The 16,428-nt window shown below is 57.3% G+C and overlaps 1 protein-coding gene across 6 annotated transcripts in view; it reads right to left on the bottom strand.

Moving 5' to 3' along the window:
• ARNT2 (aryl hydrocarbon receptor nuclear translocator 2) overlaps positions 1–16,428 on the bottom strand; it is a 133,195-nt gene that overhangs the window by 63,809 nt on the left and 52,958 nt on the right. For all 6 annotated transcript variants that reach the window (XM_040493469.1, XM_040493470.1, XM_040493465.1 and 3 more), the window contains exons 6-8: positions 7,814–7,916; positions 4,230–4,295; positions 3,858–3,943 (exon numbers count right to left, since the gene is read on the bottom strand). In XM_040493469.1, the coding sequence (XP_040349403.1) occupies positions 3,858–3,943; positions 4,230–4,295; positions 7,814–7,916 (255 nt within the window). The remainder of the gene's footprint in view (positions 1–3,857; positions 3,944–4,229; positions 4,296–7,813; positions 7,917–16,428) is intronic.

The following is a 16,428-nucleotide window of genomic DNA, read 5'->3' as shown; positions in this document are numbered from 1 at the left end:
TCGAACTGATATATACGTATATATATACGGCAAACATTAAACACATCCGACTCTGGGAATAATTCAATTAAACTCCGTTAGTATCACCTGACACGTCACATCTGGATTCCAACAAAGATTTACACAGCGTGCTAAATGGCAAGAAAAAGCACAGCCTGAGGAGACAAAGTCAGCATCTTAACCAGACTCCACTATGACACAGACTGAAATTGCTGGACAGGGAATTTAAAATAACTATAATTAACATGCTAAGAGCTCTAATGGAAGAAGCAGACAGTAGCAAAACCGGACAGGTAACACGAGTGGAGGGGTAGAAACTCCAGGAGGAAACCGAAAGGAGACGCTAGAAATAAAAAACACCGTCGGAGACTCTTGGTTTCGGCTCAGGTCATGTTCTCACCGTTCGTGAGTTCGAGCCCCACGTCGGGCTCTGCGCTGACAGCGTGGAACCTGCCTGGGATTGGCTCTGTCTCCCTCTCTGTCCCTCCCCGGCTCTCTCACAAAATAAATAAATAAACTTTTTAAAAAATTCAAACAAAAAACACTGTTGGAGAAACGAGCAGTGCCTTCGACAGACTCATCAGCAGACTGGACGTCGACAAGGAAAGAATCAGTGAGCATGAAGATCTGTCGACTGACACTCCCAAAACTAGAATGCAAAGAGGAGAAAAGAGTGAAAAGATCCAGAACAGAAGACGCCCGAGTCGCAACACAATTTCGAACGTGACATAATACACGGGCAGTCGCAATCCCAGGAGGAAGAGAAAGGAGACGGAACAAAAGAAATATGTGAAGACACAGTGTTCAAAAATTTCTCCTTTTTTAAAAAAAGTTTATTCATTCTGAGAGACGGCATGGGCGGGCGAGGGGCAGAGAGGGAGAGAAAGAAAGGGAGAGAGAGAGAGAGAGAGAGAGAGAGAGAGAGAGAGAGAGAGAATCCCAAGTGGGCTCCATGCTGTCATGGGGCTTGAACTCATGAACTGTGGATCACGATCTGAGCGGAAGTTGAGAGTCAGGTGTTTAGCCAGCTGCGCCACCCAGACGCCCCCACGAATTTTTCAAAAGTAAGGACACCAAACCACAGACACAGGAAGCTCGGAAATTACCAAGCGGTATAAATAACCAAAAACCAAAATAAAACGAGCTTCTGAGGCATGTACTATTAGAACTGCAGAAAAGCAAAGACAAAGAGAAAAAACCTTGAGAGAAGCCAGAAAAAAAAAAAAGAAGTCCCACACGGGCTACAGGAAAACAAAGGTACCAGTTCCGTGAACTTCTCGTCAGAAACCACAGGAACAAGGAAGGCGTGGAGATCTGAAGTGCTGGGGGAAAATCAGGCCAACCTAAAACCTTAAACCCAGCAGAATTATCCTTTGAGAGTGAGGGAGAAATAATGACCCTGGGAAAAACAAAAATAGAGACTTCACCCCCCCGGCAGAGCCGTCCTGCGGTAAATGTTAAAAGAGGTTCTTCAGGAAGGAGGAGACAATATGGGGTAGAAACTCGGGTACACATAAAGGAATAAATTAAGGGGAAATACACTTTTTTATTTTTGTTATTTTTGTTTCAACCTGATTTTTAAGTTTACTTATTTCTTTTCAGAGAGAATGGGGTGAGGGGCAGACAGAGAGGGAGAGAGAGAGAATTCCAAGCGGGTTCCGTGCCATCAGTGCAGAGCCCGCCTGGGGGCTCGAGCCCATGAAGGGTGAGGTCATGACCTGAGCCAGGATCGAGAGTCGGATGCTTAACCGACTGAGCCACCCAGGCACGCTTTTCTTCTTAATTGAGCTAATATATTTCCGTGTGTTCCCGGCAACAACAGTAACAATGTGCTCATGGGTAAGTGTAGCCCATGAGAGCGGTGTTGTGGGAGAGGGAGGGAGGAAGGGAAGCTGAGTCCAGGGATCCTCGCACTACCCACAAAAGCAGTACGGTATTATTTGGAAGTGGATTTACATTGGTTGTAAATATATATTTCAAACTCAGGGCAGACAACAAAGATATTTTTAAGGAAATATTACTGATATGCTAGGAGAGACTATGAGATCCTACAGAATGTTCAGTGGAAACCAGGGAATGCACAGAGAGGGGAGAAGAAAGAACAAATACACAGAATAGAAAATACGGTAGGTATTGAGTAAACTCTATGAATGATCCCATTAAACGTGAATGGTTTAAATACACCAATTAAAAGTTGTGTGGTCGGAGTGGGTAAAAACACTGGACCCAGCAACACATCTATAAGAAGCTCACTTTAAATATAATGACACAGGTTAGGGGCGCCTGGGTGGCTCAGTCAGTTAAGCCTCCGACGTTGGCTCAGGTCACGATCTCGCGGTCTGTGGGTTCGAGCCCCGTGCTGGGCTCTGTGCTGACAGCTCAGAGCCTGGAGCCTGCTTCGGACTCTGTGTCTCCGTCTCTCTCTGCCCCTTCCCTGCTTGCGCTCTCTTTCTGTCTCTCAAAACTGAATAAATGTTAAAAAAAATTTTTTTTAATTATGACACAGGTTAAAAGTAAAAAATGGAGAAAAACACACCATGCTTACGCCAATCCAAAGAAAGCTGGAGTCGCTGTATTATTTTCAGACAAAGCAGAATTCGGAGCAGGGAAACTTATCAGGATTAAGGAAGGGCATCACACAATGACAAAGGGGTCACTTCTCCAAGAAGACATAAAAACCCGTAGCGTGTATGGACCATACAACAGAGCGTCAAGACATGAGAGGCAGACGTGGGCAAAACTGCGGAAGGAACAGGCAAGCCCTCTCTCTGTTACAGTTGGAGACTTCAACGCGCCTCCCTCAGCGATCAATCTATCGAGCAGGTGAATAATCAATAAGGACACAGTCGTCCTTCACAGCATTATCGATCAACCTGACCTCGCGGACACTTAAATACTCCATCCGATACTAGCAGAGTCGCAACGTTCTCCAGCAGACCAGGAACGTTCCCAGAGCCAGACCACGTCCGGGGCCGTCAAGGGGACACGGATGGTCAACACCACGTATATTCCTTTGCTTAATAACAGATTGATTAATAACTCACACGCCATAAAACCCGCCATCTTCAAGGACACAAGGCAGTGGTTTTCAGATCTGTATACTTGTGCAACCGTCACCCCAACTGATTTCAGGATTTGTGTCATCTAGAAAAGAAACGCTGTACCGGGACAGCCACGCCCCCCTTCGTCCCACCGCCCAGCACCTGGAAACCACACATCTACTTTCTTCCTGGAGGGATCTACCTTCTCTGGATATTGCACATAAATGAAATCCTATCATGGGTCACCTTGGGTGTCTGGCTTCTTCCGCTTAGCATGACGCTTTCAAGGTGCACGGATATTGTAGCACGAATCACTTGCCCGCTTCCCCTGTTGGAAGTTTCTTGGCGGACAAACGCTTTCGGTTCTCCCGCGTGCCCCTGGGAGTGGGGCGGCCCGGGCACACGGCGGCCAGGACCGGCCCTCCGGTTTCCAGAAGCAGCCGCACTGGTTTACCGTGCCACCCGCGTGACCTGAGGGCTGCCAGGGCTCCAGCTCCTCGCCGATGCCTGCCGCTGTCCGTGGCACCGTCCCGGTGAGAGTGACAGCTGTCATTTCAGAGGCCACCGCGACCTCACACAGGGCTCCGGGTGACAGACCGCAGGAAGCGGCGGAGGCTCTAAGCACCCGCGCAGGATCGCTCTTTCCAGAAACCTTTGCTCCCAGAAGCGGGACTTGCCCCAGTGACAGAGATCATCACGTTCTAAGCACAAAGAACAACGAGCGCATCTCTCTGCCTCTTTGCGGCACACGCTCCCGACGGGAAGGCACAGTCGGGTGAGGGCACCCAGCCCCCCCCGGAAGAACGCACGGCTTACCTGCGGGGGGCCACGCCTTGATGTAACCCGTGCAGTGCACCACGGCGTACTGGGCCTCCCCGTCTTTCACGGGGCCAAGGCCGTTCCTGAAGAAAGAGCATCCGTGAGACGGCTTTCCGCACGAGGCGGGAGGCAGGGACGCCGGGGTCACGCGTGCCTCGGGGGCCTGAATTTCGCCCTCCCGGCACCCTGATGTCCCTCCTCCCCCGGCAGGCGCACCCAGCCCCCTCCCTCCCCTCAGCCCCGCACGCGTCCCACGCCCCACCCCCACCCCCGGCACCCCCGCCCGGCCTCGCTGCTCCCCCGCTCAGGGCACTCATCACGCCCTCCCCCCCGCGCGGCCCCTGTCACGCGTCGCCAAGGCTCACTGACCTGAACCTTTTCCTCATGGTGGTTATTCTGTTCAGCGGCAGGTGGTCCAAAGGAGCGTTCCCACACCTAGGATTCGGTAAATGCTGAGGATGAGTAAAGCCCGAAGCAGTTGTACGGGATGGCCCTGCGGTCAGAGAGCCGCTCTGATCGATGCTGGCGCTTTGACGCGGGCTCGCGCACCTCCGGTCCCCGGCTGTCACCGCGGCTGGGGGAGCGTGACCCACCTGGCGATGCAGAGCCCCCCACTCCCCACCCCCCTCAGGCCGGACCCCTAAGAAAGACTCCAGGGGCTCCCGGTCACGTTCGGGGTCACGCAAGCAGGGTGGTGGGGTCTCTTCAGGCCTCAGCAGAGCCATCATCGCAAGATGCGCGTTGCCCGCTGACAGAAGGACGCATGTTCCCAGGCTGCGGCTGCGGCCGTGGGGACCCTCCCTGCCCCTGCAGTGTCCCGTCACTGGGAGCGACGTAACCGCCTCAGCCCGCTGACGGCAAAGGGCAGAGCGGGGGCGACGGAGGCCCTTCTCCGGGAGGCGGGGGCCGGGAGGCGACCTTTTCCGCCACTCCTTTCAATCCTCCCCAGGCTCTGAACATCGAGGGTCGCCCTGCCACCAGGGTCCGGCCGGTGCTGTGTGTACCCATCCTTCTGTGTGCTTCCGCGTCCCGACTCCAGGGCACGTAACGCTCTGGACATCTTCACGCTCCGTCGGGCACAGAGGAGAGGCCAGCTGTGCTCTGAGACCGGGGACGGCCACCCGCAGGTGTGTGTCCCCCAGCAGGGACGACCCGGGACCGCGCCGCCTGGCCGGCTGGCACCCTCCCAGAACGAACCCGCTTTATTGGGAGGACGAGGTCAGGCGCTCGGCAGACGGCAGAACTGCTCGCCTCATGGGGCAGTCACGTCCCCCAGAGGGCACCGGGGCAGGGCGGGCTGCCTGACGTGGCCTGCAGGCAGAGTGACGATGGCATGGAGACGCAGGACCGGGTGTGGTGACGTCCCCGGGGAAGGCGTTCCGCAGGGGGCCGTGTGGTGCTGGACCCAGAATCCTGCAGGTGCTGCCCCCGCGCCGGGGTGGGCGTGCTCTGCTGACGGGGCGCTGTCCGCGTTCTGTCCTCGGGACAGCGTTCTGTCCCCAGTGGCCTCCAGCACACGGACACCCTGCCGTCCCCGTGCCTGTCAGCGGACTGAGAGCGCTCATCCACACAGGCTAATATGAACTCAGATGCAGCGATCGTGTTTTCCGTCGCCCGAATGCCGTCGTGTGACCTGAGGCAGGTGTCGAAGGGAGTTCCGTCCCGTCTTCTGCAAGAACGGAGAGGCGCTGCCTCGGAGGATGGGTCTCCTCTCCGCATGGACGGCCCTGACGAGTCACAGGTCCGGCAGCAAATGGGAGGAGAGCGACATCTGTGCTGAGCTCCCCTGAGCCAGCCTGGGGCTGTCGCACAGCTCGGCAGAAGCTCAGAGAAGGCAGGAGACGGCCGGGCTCAATCAAGGTCGGTGTGGGGTCCCAGGGACTCGAGGACAGCCTGGGAGACCCCGAGCCGGGCAGCAGGGACAGGCTCCCGTGCCAGGGAAGAGAGGGCGGAGGCCGCCCTGCCACCTGCCTGCAGCTGGCGCTCCCGAGGTTTCTCCTTCTGCGGCGGGGATGCCCCGGCCCTCGTGTTCAGGACCCTCAGGAGCCTCTGCGGGGAGCACGCCTTCCTTGCAGGAACGTCCTTCACCCCCCTTCCCTGCCAACCGGCCTGCATTGCCGTCTCGGGCTTGTTGGCCCCTCCTCGCCTCCCTGCCACAGGAGTGGCCCGGGGGCTGCGGCCTGACCTCTCCTCCAGCCTTGCCCACCTCCCGGTGACCTCATTCAGTCTCCAGGCTTCGGGGAGCATCTCGGTGACGGCGGTCCCCAAGTCCGTACCTTCGGCCCAACCTCTCCCTTGCATTCCAGAATCCTGCGTCCAGCCGCCTCCTCACTTGCACCCTTGTTCGTCCCCCCTGCGGGTTTGTCCCCCACACACAGGCAGAGTGAATTATTTAACGTGATTCAGAATGTGTCGTTCTTACGAGAAAACTCCAGCGGTCTCCCTCCTCATTCAGAGTAAAAGCTGTTAAGTTACCCAACATCCCCACCTTACTTTACTTTAATTTTTTTTAATGTTTATTTCTGAGAGAGAGAGAGAGACAGACAGACAGAATGCAAGCTGGGGAGGGGCAGAGAGAGGGGGAAACACAGAATCCAAAGCAGGCTCCAGGTTCTGAGCTGTCAGCACAGAGCCCGACACGGGGCTCGAGCCCACGAACCGTGAGATCATGACCTGAGTCAAAGTCGGATGCTTAACCGACTGAGCCACCCAGGCGCCCCCAGCCCAACCTTACTGATGACCATTCTGCCCACCACAGCCACTCACCCTGCTCCTTGGATAGCAACCTTATTGATACTTAAACACAAGAACATCCCTGCCCCAGGGCCTTTAGACTTGCGGTTCCCTCCACTTGGTATTTTCTTTCCCCAGATAGTCCCAGGTCTCCTGGGACATCTCCAAAATGCCACCTTATCATTGAGACCCCCCACCCCCACCCAACCTATGTAACACGTGAACTAACCACTCCTCCTCCTTCTTAAATTTGTTTTATTTTCCTCAAGAGCACTTACCACTATCTGACATTCCCTGTGTCTACTTGGTACTTTTGCCCATCCTAGATCTCCCTTACTAAAGTGACATTCTACAAGCTCAGGGATTTTGTTTGCTTTATTCAGAGCTGAACCCCGGCCTGGCACAGGCAGGCCCTCGATAGATGTTTGAATGAATGAATGAATGAATGAATGAATGAATGAGGGGCACTGCCTCGTCTTACAGCCTCTGCAATTCCACGTCCCGGCAGATTCGACTCACCAGGCACCCCCGCCCCACCCCTACAGGGCCTCGGGGCTGAGGGTACAGGGACTCTGAAGCCTTTTTCTTTCTTCCTCGGGGACAGAAAATTCTCTAATTACCCCCCAGTTCAGTCACTCCTGCATTTCCTCCACACCACGCGTTAACCACGTACACGCTCGGTATAGATCGCGGGCGGCTCAGAGAAGTAACGCCAAGCCCCTGTCCTCAGGGCAACCGTTGCTGACTCACGGAGCCCAGACATTTCCACCTGAAGCATCATGCGACAATCTAATAATTAAACGCTAAGGAAAACGTGTGCTTTGGCACAGGAAACACAAAAGCGAGTACAAAATCGACCCATCTTACATAAAACGTGTTGACCAATATGGTGCCTGGAGGGCTTGGAGTTCAGAAGGGTCCTGAAGGACCGGGAGAAAGTTGGGACCCAGCCGACAGGGGAAGCCAACCCAGGAGTGGGCAGGGACGGGCGGGAAGTCCGACAAGGTGGGTGGGAGGAAGGGGGACGCGGCGGCGTCCGAGGCGGACCACGGGGTCTGCAGGCTCACGTGCTGCAGCCGGGACCACGGGGTTTCACCTCAGCAGAGCCCGTCAAGGCTCCTGCCGGTGGAGCAGAAGGAGCGGCCGCCCACCGCCCGCCACCCGCCGCCCCGCGCAGACCTCATCTGCCCGCCACCCACCGCCCTCCGCCCCGCACACACCTCATCCTGCAAATGAAGGACCTCCGCGAGCCCATGCACATCCTCATGGAGGACTGCTGTCCCTCTTTCTTCACCGTCCCCGTCTTCAGGTCCAGGATCCGGCCTAAGCGAGAGAGGGACACGTGTGAGCCTCTGCCTCGGACGAGGGCGTAGGGCGGGGAGAGCTCTCTCCAAACGCTCTGCATATGAGGGCAAACGGGCTGCACGGATCGTTTCTTGGATCCCCAACATTCTCTGGCTGGGAACACGGGGGTCACAAAACCCGTACGATTCTAAGTGCCTCGTCTTCTTCCGAGGACAGTCTGCCCCTGCTGTCCCTGCTCTGTCCTATGACACCACCTGGAGTCATTCCGACTCGGTTTCTCCCCCATCGTTTCACGGAGACACGTTCGCCACAGTCCCCGGCTGCCGACCCCAGCAGCCGCTGCCCGCGGTCTCCTCTCCTCTCCTCTCCGAGGAGACCCCAGCTGGGCCATCCTCTCTCCTCCCGCCGCGCACCCCTACGGGCTTCGTCCACGGCCGGGACACCGCCTCTGCACCCCACACCTCCAGCACCAGCCCCTGCAGCCCCTCCGCCCCAGCCCGAGACCACCCAGCACCACCCACTCCTCCCCGACGTCAGCCAGTGCACCACCGTCAGCGCGGAAATCCAGGTCAGAATTCCAGACGCTATGTGGGAGTCCTTCCCGCCCTCCCCTCCTGCACCCCCATCGGTCTCTCCGCCTCCTCCCCCTGCCTGCCTTCCCTCAACTGACACTCGCTGGCTCCCAACCTCCAGCATCCTTTCTGTCAGTGCCCCTGTCCCACGGCCGCCAGCTGTGCAGGCAGCACACATCTGACTGCCCGCCTGGGCTCCAAAGCGCATCGCTCACGGGAGCCCCCAACAGAGCGTCTCGGCACGCGGCCCTGCCCACCACCCTGCCCGAGAGAGATGTTGTGGGAACCACCTGTCTAGTTCGACGCGCTCTAGAAGGCACATTTCTTGAAAAGTTAACAAATAGGCGAAGTCGCTTTCCGTAATAGATCTGGAGTATTACCATTTCACCGTGTAGAACACTAATGGGCAATGTCTCACTTTTTTCTTTTTTTTTTTTCAGAGAGAGAGAGTGCACACGTGCACGTGCGTGACTGAGGGAGGGGCAGAGAGAGGGAGAGAGAGAATCCCGACACAGGGCTCGATCCCACGACGCTCGGATCGTGACCGGAGCCCAGATCGAGTCAGACGCTTAACCGACTGAGCCCCCCGGGTGCCCCTCATTCTTTCTCTCTGGGTCTTTGCAAGGGATGTGTCTTTCACACACGGGGCACGTCTCCGCTCCAACGAGCCTGTTCCGGGTGTGTGGCGAGCACACGTGGTCGGTGGCCCCTGGACAGGGTGTGAGAGCGGCTCCAGACACGGTGCCCCCGCATCTCCCGGGGCCTCACGCCTCACACGTGTGCACACGCAGCCCTTTCTGCCAGCTCACGCCCCGTTCCACGTGAACTGTCCTCCTGGTGAATGGCTGCTCGTTGTCCAGGGCCAGCTCGGGTGTCACGACCCCGGGGAGTCTGTCCCCGGCCCCCGGGCAAGGCCCCCCGTCCACGTCTTCATTCGCCCGCTCGCCCGCTCGGTGTGTATCCGATGGCTTTGCCGCGCCCGGCACCTTGTGAGGCTCTGGGACCCACGTGGCTGCGAGCACGGTCGCCCTACCTTCACGTCCCGTGGAGGAAACCCGTCTGTGACACCCGTCACGTTGGACGGCGAGGACTTACCGCCCTGCGCTTGAGCTCTGTGCCTCGCGGGCCGGGACCAAGCGCGAAACGTCCCAACGCGGCTGACAGTGCCTGGATCACCATACTTGCCGGTTGAACTGAAACCGTTTGTATGCGTCCGGAAAGGGCTTGTGCCCAAAGTGGGCCCGAAGGAACCAGCTAGTACGAACGGCTTCCTACCCGTTTCCCTGATCCCACAGCAGAGCACTCACGAAGAGACACGCATCCATCACCCGCCTTGCTCCCTCCGCGGAAGAAACGCCGCGTCCCCGCCCTCAGCGGGCCCTGTTTCGCGACCAGGCACCTGCCTCCCGGCCGCTCCTCCTCCTCTTCCTCCTCTTCCTCCGTCCGGCACTCAGACACCCTCACATCTCCGTCATGGTGGCGGGGGAGGGGGCAAACAGAAATGGTCCCTGTCCTCAACCAGCATGTCCCTCTTGGACGTTTCTCCCCCAGGGAGCCTCTGTCTCCTGCCTCTCCTTTGCTGGTTCTCGGCCCTGGGGGGCTCCTCCCCCCCAGCCCTCCCACTTTGGGCCGGGACCCTTCTCCCTCGCTCTCCGCAGGACCTTCAGGGGCTCTTTCGGCTGCACCACACCTTGCGTGCCGATGACACCAAGGCGGCCTCCCCAGCAGGACCTCTCTGGGAGGCTCGTACGCGTCCACCTGCCGTCGGGGCCTCTCAGACACTTCGCGCTCCGCGGGTCCAAAACCGAACCCGCGTTCCTGTGCAGGGCGCCCAGACCTTCCCTGCCTCCCGCAGGCCCCGTCGCGGTCACCAGTCCACCCCTACCCAGCCGCTCAAGCCTGACGTCCAGTGCCAGGTGCACAGACCTGCTTCGATCCCGCCTCCTTCTCTTCCCGCGCGACCCTGGGCGTGCGACCTGATGGGTCTGCGCTCCAGCGTCTTCACCTGTAAAATGAGGGTCGCAGGACTGTCGCCCTCTGACGCTGTCGTGACGAGGAAACCCACGGACGCTACAGAGGGACCAACACCGTGTGTGGCTCAGAAAGTGCTCTAGAAACGCTTCCTGAATACAGAACACGGAGCGCTCACGGCGCATCTGAGGAGCCGCCAACACTCTGTCCCTCCTGCCCCCCCCCCACACACCTTCCCGCGTCTGCGTCCCGACGCCCTCAGCTCCCTGCTCATCTGCGTGGGCAGCTGACCCGCCCGGCCTCACCCCCTTCCACCTGTCGTCTGCATCCCTTAGAAGTCTCCACTTCCAACGCGAAACGGCCGGGCCCGATCACTAGGGTGACCCTGGCGCTCAGCTTTGCTGCTCTACGCTTGCTTGGTTTGCTTTTCCTTTTCCGCCAACGGAGGCTTAAGACCCGCACTCAGGACACACACAAGGAACGCACGAAGCACGAGGTTCCCAGCAAACTCAAAACAAATGATCGCGTCCCGCTCCTTTCATGCTCCCCGCTACGGATCCCCAAAAAACTCCAAGACCTGCAGCCCTCTGTGAAGGCGCCCCCAGATCTGGCCTCTGCTCGCCTCTCTGGCCGCACCTGCTGCACCCCTGCGTGCCCCGCCCCCCCCCCCCCCGCCCGGCTCAGAGCAACTCGCTGTCCCCGTCCGTCCCTGTGTGCCACTCTGGGTCCTGAGGCCCTGGCCTCCCCAGCAGCGACTCCTTCCCTTTGCCTGACGATCTCCCATTTCTTGTCACAACTTACCCAGGCGTCACCTTGCCATCATTTCATAAATGTTTACTAAATGCCTCCAGTATGCTAGGTACCAATAAAAGCACAAAGAGTTACACAGGCAGAAGCCATTACATAATCTCGAGGGCGAACAGACAGCAACACCCGAAGAACAGAGAACAAGGGAAGGAAGAGACTGCTGTCAGGTGGCGATAAATGCTACAAACAAAAAGAAAGCAGAGAAGAGGTAAACGCGCGACCAGAGACCCGCCCCTTTGCGATAAACACTTGAATGGATTTCTATCACTTGAAACCCAAAGGGCTGGGCTCACCGCTCCCAACAGCGAGGAGGAAGTAGAGAGCATGTACAACACGGGGTGGTCACCTCCCGTCCCCCCCTCCCCCAGCACCTGGGGGCCCCGTCTCCCCGGACCAGAGCCAGCTGGCACTCAGGGCTGGAGCAGGTGCCTCGCCGGCCGGCCCTCCCAGCACCCTCAGCGGCAGGGACGCTCAGCCTCTGCTTCCCAGGGGACCGGCTCTGCAGGGTGAACGGCCCCCTATGGACACCAGCACTCCGGGCACTGCCGGCCCTGCACCTGCGGGCAGGACGTGTCCACCAGGATTCGGCCCCAGCGAGAGGCCTGCCCCCCAGGCTGCCGGGAGCCCCCGCCCCGGTTTGACACCTGTCTGTCTCACTCACAGACGGCCTCTTTTTTGCGGCTGTTTTCGTTGTAAATCGTCACTTGCTTTATCATCGACCAAATGGCACACGGTTTCAGCTGTGAAGCGGGCCAGCGTGAGAGTCTGTCAAATTCCAAAGTGGGCTCTGAAAATAAATCACAGCTGCGCAACACATGAGCCGCGGAATACGAGGAAATGAAAAAACACATTTCCATGATCTGCTGTCGTGACCCCGAGAGGCAACCACTCCCACGTTTATTTCTCCGTGTGCTTCTCCGGTTTCCGTGGGCACGATGAGCCCCCTTCCCGGGCCCCTCGGGAGGAAAACGTGCTCAACTTCGTACAGTGGGTGTTCTTGAAAAGCTGTCTGGGGGGCGCCTGGGTGGCGCAGTCGGTTAAGCGTCCGACTTCAGCCAGGTCACGATCTCCCGGTCCGTGAGTTCGAGCCCCGCGTCAGGCTCTGGGCTGATGGCTCAGAGCCTGGAGCCTGTTTCCGATTCTGTGTCTCCCTCTCTCTCTGCCCCTCCCCCGTTCATGCTCTGTCTCTCTCTGTCCCAAAAATAAATAAACGTTGGAAAAAAAAAAATTAAAAAAAAAAAAAAAAAAGAAAAGCTGTCCGGAAAACCGGAGTTTTGACAAATTTGAAAGCAGCGGGGACGTATGGAGGCAAGAGGCCCCTCGGAGCAGAATCCAGGCCGAGGCCGGCGCCTTCCAGGGTTCAACCTGCTTCCCGGGGGTCGGAGGGCCCACTCTGCAAAGCCACTGCGGGGCGGGTCCACCATGAACCCTGGCCCGCCCCGCCGTGGCCGCTGCTGAACTAGAGACAAGAGGCCACCTCTCGTCCCCGCACCCCTCGCCCACGCCCCGTGCCCCTGCTCCCCTCCCGCTCTCTGTCCTCCACGGTGCCCTCTGGAACGCGCACCCCTACATCCTCAGCACCGTACGGAAGCGATGACTCCCCCTGGGGCGTGGGTCCATTCTCAGAGCAGGCAGGGCCCATGTGCCAAAGAGGCCCCGGCCACCTCCACACAACCAGCAGCTGTGGAAGCATATACTTCTCTGGATTCGGCGCACAGAGGGGAACCATCTGGGACCCAATGGCGTGGCCCATTCCGGAAGGAAGGGGCAGCAGGGCCCGGAGGCTCGGCCCCCGCCCGTGGGGGTTGTGGGGGACGAGCGGCCTGCTTGGCGTCCTCTCCGTGGGAACACGAGACCAGACATGCCTACTCTGAAGGTCACGTGAACAACCTAAGACGTACACGTGCAAGGTCAGTCAACCCCCTTCAGGAACCAGAGCGTAAGAGCCTGGCGGGTCCAGGAGGCACTTGCGTGAGCCCCAAGATGGCAGCATCCTGGCCTGGAGCCCCACGGTAGGGGAGCCTCCCCTGGTCGGCCCGGCCCCTGCCTCTTGGCTTTCTCTGAGGGAAGAGGGCATTCTGGAAGGTTCTAGAATACAGCCCAGAACACCATCTCAGGCTAAAGGGTTGAAGAACTACTTGTTTTCCTCTTAAAATGCTTTTATTGTAAATCTAAAGCGATCTCTTGGAAAAATCAAATACACGCATACATACACACACACAGTAAAAACCCGAATCTTCCTGTCCAGAGAAAGACACTATCGACATCTGGGCCTATTTCCCGTCAAACTTTTCGTGTGCACGTCTGCTCTTTCTTTTAATTAATTAAGGCTTCATGGTCTTTATTTTTCCACCTTGTGTCACAACAGAAACTCATAAAATGTAATCATAAACGTTATTTGAAAGGCTCTGTAGCATCACTTTGAGTAGACAATTTACTTTCGGACATGAAGCCATTCCCAGGGCTTCCACACGGCAAATAATGCCGTGGCGAGCAACTGGGAAGAAAAATACATCCACACCATGTCAGGGTAGGTTCCCAAGAATGGAAATCCCGCCTCCAGTGACAACTGGCTGTCCGTACCAACACCCAGTCTACTCCAGGCTCCGAGTGAACCACGGACGGTCCTGCACGGAGAGTGTTTCCACTCTATGAAACGGACAGAATTATGGCACATCTCAGGCTTTTCGATGATAATTTTTCTAAGTCTAAAGCATCTAGGGTTTAGAACAGGACTCAGCAATCTACGTGCTGACATCTGTGACATCTGACCCCAAAGGGGCTCACTGTTATTTAAATATTTATTGGGTCACGGCCACAGCCGTCACGGCTCCTCTCGTGCTACAATGGCAGAGCTGAGTGCGTGTGAAAGACACTGTAAGACTCACAAAGCCAAACCTACCGACTACCTGGCCCTCAACAAAAAACCATTTGCCAGCTCCTACTTTTAGAAGAATGATCACAGATGCCAACACAGAGCACTGTCCTCTATGGGAAAAGGGTCCTTCTGTAACTGTTTTCACTAAGCTGATTTTTAAGTATTATTTAGATCAGCGGTAACTTTGTAAAAAAAAAAAAAAGAAGAAGAATCAAAAGTTTGTGTTGGATAAGATCACAAAAGAAAAATCTGTGCTCATAAAACAGCTCCCCAGGCTACAGCAGAAATACAAATATAAATGAGAATTATTTCATCAAAAGAATCCTTAAGAAAACTGGAAACATCTTATCTTGGTTTAGAAAGAAGAAACCCCAAGATAGCAAAGGAGGAAAACATGGGAAAATTATTAGGAACAAAGGCAAAGCGGTGGCCCCATGATGGACACTATTTGATGCCGTTCCAAAGACATGTGGCCCCCGGGATGGGGACCAGAGGCTGGACGGGACTTTGGTTGCTGTTCCAGTGACAGTGTGTTCTTGTTCTCAGAGGCTGACCCCGGCCACGTTAGCAGCTGTGCACACAGGAACAAACACCCCCCGGCACGTGGGATCTGCTCCAGAGCGTGAGCCCCATCGACGGAGCCTCCTGCGAGGGAGCTCGGGTGCGTTTCCCTCGTATTTCGTCCTGGCTGGCAGGTGTCTGGGCACGACCGAGGGCACAGCTACACCAATGCTCAAGTGGTGACCAGAACAGGTTTCTTCTCGCACCAGATGAAGGGGCTCTGGGTGGGCAGGACACCCGTCGCCCCAAGCACCCGGGCCTCCCCCAGCACAGTGCTCTCCTGCTATTTCTTTATTGTGACTGTCACAGCATTTGCCACCTTCTTGTCTGAGCCCGCCTCCCCGGCCACGATGATTGGTTGAGGGCTGGGCCCCTGGCACACGCTGGACCAATCACAGCACCTTGTTCCTCCTCTGTCCATAGTGACCGGTCCCCAAACTCGGGAAGGATCCAGCCAGGCCAGTCAGGGTCCCCCACGGGCCAAATGTGAGCATTCCCACCTGTCCTCTCTCTACCCTTTTCTTTAGGAACCTGAGCTCAGCCTCACGGAGGACCGGACCGACGGCAACGAGAGGGACTCTAAGAAAGCCGTGAAGGTGCTGCCTGGTGAGAGTGCCATCCCGGTGTTCAGATCCTTGGCGCCACCAATCCACAGCCCCCCCCACCCCCCCCACCCCCGAACACCCGCTTCTGTCACTTGCAAGCAAACAGCCCAGATGAATGCAACCCTCTTCGGCCTTTGACAGAAGGAAGGACAAGGGACAGAGGGCTACTGAGGCTTTTCCTAAGGGCGGGGCATGACGCAACAGTTTGTGCGCGTGACCCCGTGAGACCCCATCACGACCCCAGAAGTGGGGTCATGGTGATGCCAACAGGCAGGAGGAGAAGGGCACTGACTGAGGGGCCGGCCTCCCGGGGAGAAACCCTGTCTGTGCCGCCCAGACGTCCGGGAACTACGGACACATGGAGATAATAAGACGCAGACCGACTTAGGGGAGGCTCCGCTGTTGTTCGTAAATTCTCCACCCGCAGTGCAGCCCCTCACTGTGGAGCCCCGGGCACTGACACCCCACGACCCCCCGCTCGCGAGACCCGGCCGTGTGGTCCCCAAGGCAAACTGAAGCCCAGAGACCCCAGAAAACTCAGCCAAGACTGGCCTCCTCGTGGGGATCTGAGGAAGGGTCCTTGCTCCCGGGGCAGCAGCTGCTCAGGGACTTGCAGCCCACCCACCCCCCACCAACCAGCGGAGAGCAGGGTGGGCGGGGGACAGGGGACAGCCGCTGCAGGGGTGGATCCCAGGGTGGTGGTTTTCCCCTCTTTTGTAATTCGTGTGTTTATTGCTTTTCCGGTTTTGCCTGCATTTTGGTAGGAGCCTTTAGGTCACGCCATCCCCGGGACACTCCTGAGGGGTCTGCACCCACTGTGGGTGCAGTGACAGGGCCTCAGCACCCCCGGGGCAGGCACAGTCAGTGACCAGGCTGGCAGGGCTGGCCGGGGGCGGTCCTGGCTTTGCCCGCTGTCCCAGCAGTTACTAGGAGAGCGGTCACTCCCCCAGAGGCAGGCCGGCCAGGGACTCCTGACGCTTCTGAGGCCCAGCGGTCCCCTGACGTCGGTTGGCGATACTCTGAGTGTGCTTCGCGAGGGCCGCCCCACCCTGTAAAGGCAGAACTGTCTGGGGAAATTCGGATGATTTGTATTTTAAATGTAAGACTATCAATAATTTAGATTTTAGAAGCAAATG

This window comes from Herpailurus yagouaroundi, unplaced genomic scaffold (genome assembly GCF_014898765.1).
Source record: "Herpailurus yagouaroundi ecotype Mexico unplaced genomic scaffold, PumYag 185, whole genome shotgun sequence".
NCBI lineage: Eukaryota > Metazoa > Chordata > Mammalia > Carnivora > Felidae > Herpailurus > Herpailurus yagouaroundi.
The sequence above is the reverse complement of the archived record's forward strand: the minus strand, read 5'-3'. Positions and strand labels throughout refer to the sequence as shown.